The sequence below is a fragment of the Alligator sinensis genome, unplaced genomic scaffold, assembly GCF_000455745.1.
Source record: "Alligator sinensis unplaced genomic scaffold, ASM45574v1 scaffold77_2, whole genome shotgun sequence".
In the NCBI taxonomy this organism is placed as follows: Eukaryota; Metazoa; Chordata; order Crocodylia; family Alligatoridae; genus Alligator; species Alligator sinensis.
The window spans coordinates 2,813,977-2,818,050 of record NW_005842016.1 but is presented as its reverse complement, the minus strand read 5'-3'; the positions used below and the strand labels follow the sequence as shown (position 1 = coordinate 2,818,050).

The 4,074-nt window shown below is 45.0% G+C and overlaps 2 protein-coding genes across 2 annotated transcripts in view; both read right to left on the bottom strand.

Moving 5' to 3' along the window:
• Positions 1-63, bottom strand: part of LOC106722105 (hepatocyte cell adhesion molecule-like) — a 20,974-nt gene extending 20,911 nt beyond the window's left edge. Inside the window, exon 1 of the mRNA XM_025202176.1 lies at positions 22-63. Coding sequence (XP_025057961.1) covers positions 22-63 — 42 coding nt within the window. The remainder of the gene's footprint in view (positions 1-21) is intronic.
• A 220-nt stretch (positions 64-283) lies between these two features.
• LOC112550015 overlaps positions 284-4,074 on the bottom strand; it is a 12,477-nt gene continuing 8,686 nt past the window's right edge. Inside the window, exons 6-8 of the mRNA XM_025202181.1 lie at positions 2,320-2,412; positions 1,699-1,760; positions 284-423 (exon numbers count right to left, since the gene is read on the bottom strand). Coding sequence (XP_025057966.1) covers positions 415-423; positions 1,699-1,760; positions 2,320-2,412 — 164 coding nt within the window. The 3' untranslated portion in view covers positions 284-414. The remainder of the gene's footprint in view (positions 424-1,698; positions 1,761-2,319; positions 2,413-4,074) is intronic.

Genomic DNA, 4,074 nt, shown 5'->3' with positions numbered 1-4,074 from the left:
CCCGCGCCCGCCTGCAGCCACCAGCCGCGGCTCCGGCTGTCTGCCCTTGGGTGGCAACGTCATTGCCTTCCCGGTAGCGCCACGAGCGACAGGTGCTAAAATCCCGCATCCACCCACGACAGTTTTCAAATAATGACGTATTTCCCAGTTCGGGGGTGGGGGGAAGTTAGGAGGAAAAGGCAGAGGTGTTACTTGCGTGCTCAGAATAAAGGGCCAAGCGGAGGCATGTGTAGATAGTCCAGCCGCGTTTATTCAGTGCTGGTAGCAGGAGCCTGCTCGGAAGCCCAAGCCCTTTCCAACTGCTTAAAATTAAACAAGGCGGAGGTGGTGTGATTAAACAAGAGAGAGGAAATATGTGCAGGCCTCGCAAAGGAAGTACGCAGCATCTCCTTCACGCAGGCAACTGGAGGCATTTCAGAGAATCTGCAAAGGAGAATAAGAAAACACATTGTGAATACTTGAAACACTCAAACAATAGGACGTTTTCAGGCCTGGACTAACACCCTTTGAAGTCAATGGAAAAACCACTGGTTTTCAATAAGAGGTCTTTAGTTGAGATCCCGGGCAAACAGCATGATTTTGACAAGTGCATACTGTTATTTTGCTACTGTGCCAAGGTTTTACAAATAACAGTTATAAAAAAAGATTTTGTTTTTATGGTAATTGTTTTCAAACTTCACCTCAAGTTGCTGAAGGACAATTGGCATCAGCCAAAAACCTTTCCACAAGGTTTTTGGAGCTGCAACAATATCTGACGCAGCACAAACCAACCTCTCCAGTCCCTTCCTTCAGTTAAAACACTGGCACGAGCCTGATAAATCTGATAGCTCTGATTTCCTTCCTAGTGCTTGTGCCTATCAGAATGAACTTGTGCAGTAGAAGTGACTGTCAATTTGAATGCTAAAGATGCTTTATCAACTATGCCCAGCCTAATTCTTCCCTCCCATACTTTTGCACAGTTCCCGTTGAAATGTTCCGTCAGCAGTGCAGATCTAGAGTAGATAAAGCAATGCGCGCTTCACTGTTATAACCGGTCAGAGAAGGGATGTTAATTTTGAGTGCATAGAGGATATACAGCATCCAGAATTGAACAAGGTATGCAGAGAGGTTTTGCAGGTAGCCTCAGTGTCCTCGTCCTGCTGCTTGGAGTCTGTGGCCAAATGCAAATGGATTTAGACGTGCTAGTTCTGAGAATGGCACGATAATGTTATAAATGTCTTTTAATCACATTTAATCCATTAATGGTTTGACCTCAAGGCTGTAAATGTATTAGGAACTGGGCCATTTTTCCGTGCCAGTTTGGGAGCTGTGTATCTGGAGGTTATTTACCATTCAGTTAAAGAAGGCCAACAAATTCACTGGACTTAGACATCTGAATGGGGGTTTTACAGGCTCTGTTTTGACTTGGGCTGAGTACATCATCAGAGCCCTCAAAATTTTACCACCTGAGTCCCCATTGAATTACTGCTTTAACACACGATTAAGCGCTTTACTGGACACGGTTGCATTTGTCACATTTCAACCCAGATCAGGAAAAACTCTATTGGACTTAGAGCACAATATCAGTAAAAATGAGGACTATTGGGCCCCATCTTTCCTGATTTTTGAGGTTTTAAAGGTTTTATAAATGTCCTTATTTTCTTGAAAGTGTTCTAAAGAACATCAATCAACAGTGAAAGCCACTTAATACTGACTTACCTCCTGTAAATCTTGCCGTCTAGAACTCGAGCTTTCTTTTTGCCATCTTTGAGTAATATGATCTGTGAAATAGTTCAGAAGTGTCACATACAAGACAAAACTAACACAAAGTTTGCTGTACTTGAAGGATGGTAACTGAAGTTTATCTAGAAAGAAGAATGGTTGCCAGAAGGGTCTCTGACCCATCTAACAAAAGGGCTGAATAAGGCAGTGCACATTATTACTATGCACTAACATGGGAAAAGTATGGAAAAAAGAAAAACAATATGTTGATTTGTGAGGTGATAAAATATCTGTCAATGAGTGCAGGTTACATATCCGAAAAGCTATAACTGTTCATACAATGAGAAATTAGCAAGGTACTCTAACGTCTTTGTAATTTTGAGATATCAGAGATGGTGGAAGAAAAGTTCCTTCACAGATTTCTTCAACAAATTCTGATTTCTGTCCCATACAATTCACTCATTTCTAATTATCCCATTTAAAACAGGTTTACTTTGTTCTTAACAACAGAAAGATCAGAGGTCTTCAGCTCCATTCCATGCATTTCTGCGGGAGCAAAGTTTTTAAAACATCCAAGCATATTTGCCTTTATTGAAAACAGACAGCAGGGATACTTACAGCACACCAAGATTGCCAGGAGCGGAAGGAAAGATACCACTGCGGTGCTGACTGTGAGGGCGGTTATATCAACAAACTCTGTGCAAGCCTTTTCTGTTTTTTATAAAGCAGAAAGAAAAAATTAGTCTGGCTTTCTGTTTAACCAGTGTGCATTTCCTGGCAAAAACAGGAAAAAGGACTAAACAAAGCTTTGCAAGGAACTTTTCAATATATGTCTGTTTCTGGTGTTCTAATGAGCCAAAGAGGTGATCAAAAACAGAGTATTCCACAGCTCTATTTCTCCTTGGGTAGTTTCTCCCACGTGTGTAGACTTTTGGGGGACAAATATAATACTGAATGATAGCCAAAGGTATGTCAGTCTAAAGGAAATACAGGCACACCTGTATTTCACATGAGGCACAAAATTGAACCTCAGTATAACCACCAACAATTTCTTAACGTAGATTTGTCAGAGTTCTAGGGTTTAAGTGCAGGCCACTAATGACTTTGTCTCACCATGGAGTTGCTGGATCTTCTTTATTAGGAGACTGGCAGTCAACACAACTAAAAACACCCCTCCAGGAACAATGTAGTCCAGGGTGTGCTGTGCTGAGAAAGGAAACGTAAACAACCATGTATTTGCATAGCCAAGAGACATCTCCTTGCAAAGCACAAATGGTTCAGCTCATGGCATGCTACTGAAACGATATTTTTTTCTGGATGTCACTACCTAATGGTCACAGTCCAGTTATTTTCATTTCAAAATAGTAACCTAAGCCCCTGATTCACTGGTGTGCTTGCTCTGGCTACTTTGGGCATGTCCACACATGCAAGCATGTGCGCTTGCAGCATCTCAAATAGAAACGGTGTAAATTTGAGCTGGGGCTTTTTGCCTCAGCGCACGTGCTTGGACATGCACTTTGTTGTGGAGCAAATTGTGCCACTTGGGCCAAAATAACCCTGCCTGGATCCTTCTGGATCTGCAGACAGGGGGAGCTAGAGCCTGGGGCTAGTACCTTTACTGTCCCCAGCAGTATAAAAAGCTGCTCTGTCCTGGCCCCATCAGTACAAAAAGCTGCCCTGGCAAGTAGCTCAGGGCTACTCACTCTCAGGAGATTCTGGGGCCCAGCCAATTGGTACCTGGGGACACTACCCCTTGTGCCAGCTGGACTGCTGCAGCAGCCTTGAGAGTTCCCTGCACCCTCTACCTACTGCAGCAGAGTTGCAGAGCTGGCCTTTGTGCAGCACTACTGCCATGTATGCCCCCTGCCCAGCCATCTGGGCAGCTATCACCCAGAAGATGTTCTGGGTGTGGTAGCTTGCTTTGAACTGTCAAAGCATGTCCTCCTGGCCCTAATTTGGTCCCCACCATGGTACCCTCCCCACTCCTCCAGCCTCCCCGACCCCTTACTTACTGGCACTGGAGCCCGGGTCCAGCTCCCTGCTGATGGCATGCTGCCTGCTCTGTATGGGCAGGCACTGTGCTTCAGCTCCAGGGTGAGGGCAAACCATAGAGACACTCTGGCAGCCAGAGTGTCTCTGTGGAGGACCCAGCCTCCAGTTGCCTCAGGGCATAGCCTGGGACCATGCCCTGCCCCACAACTGTGCCCTGTCCCGCTTTTTTTCTCTGTGGGATTTTTTGACCCCTGGATATCCAGGGGTCTAATTTTGCCCCTGTGCTGCAAATTTGCAGCATGGGGATTCATAGATTCATAGATGTTAGGGTCAGAAGGGACCTCAACAGATCATCGAGTCCGACCCCCTGCATAGGCAGGA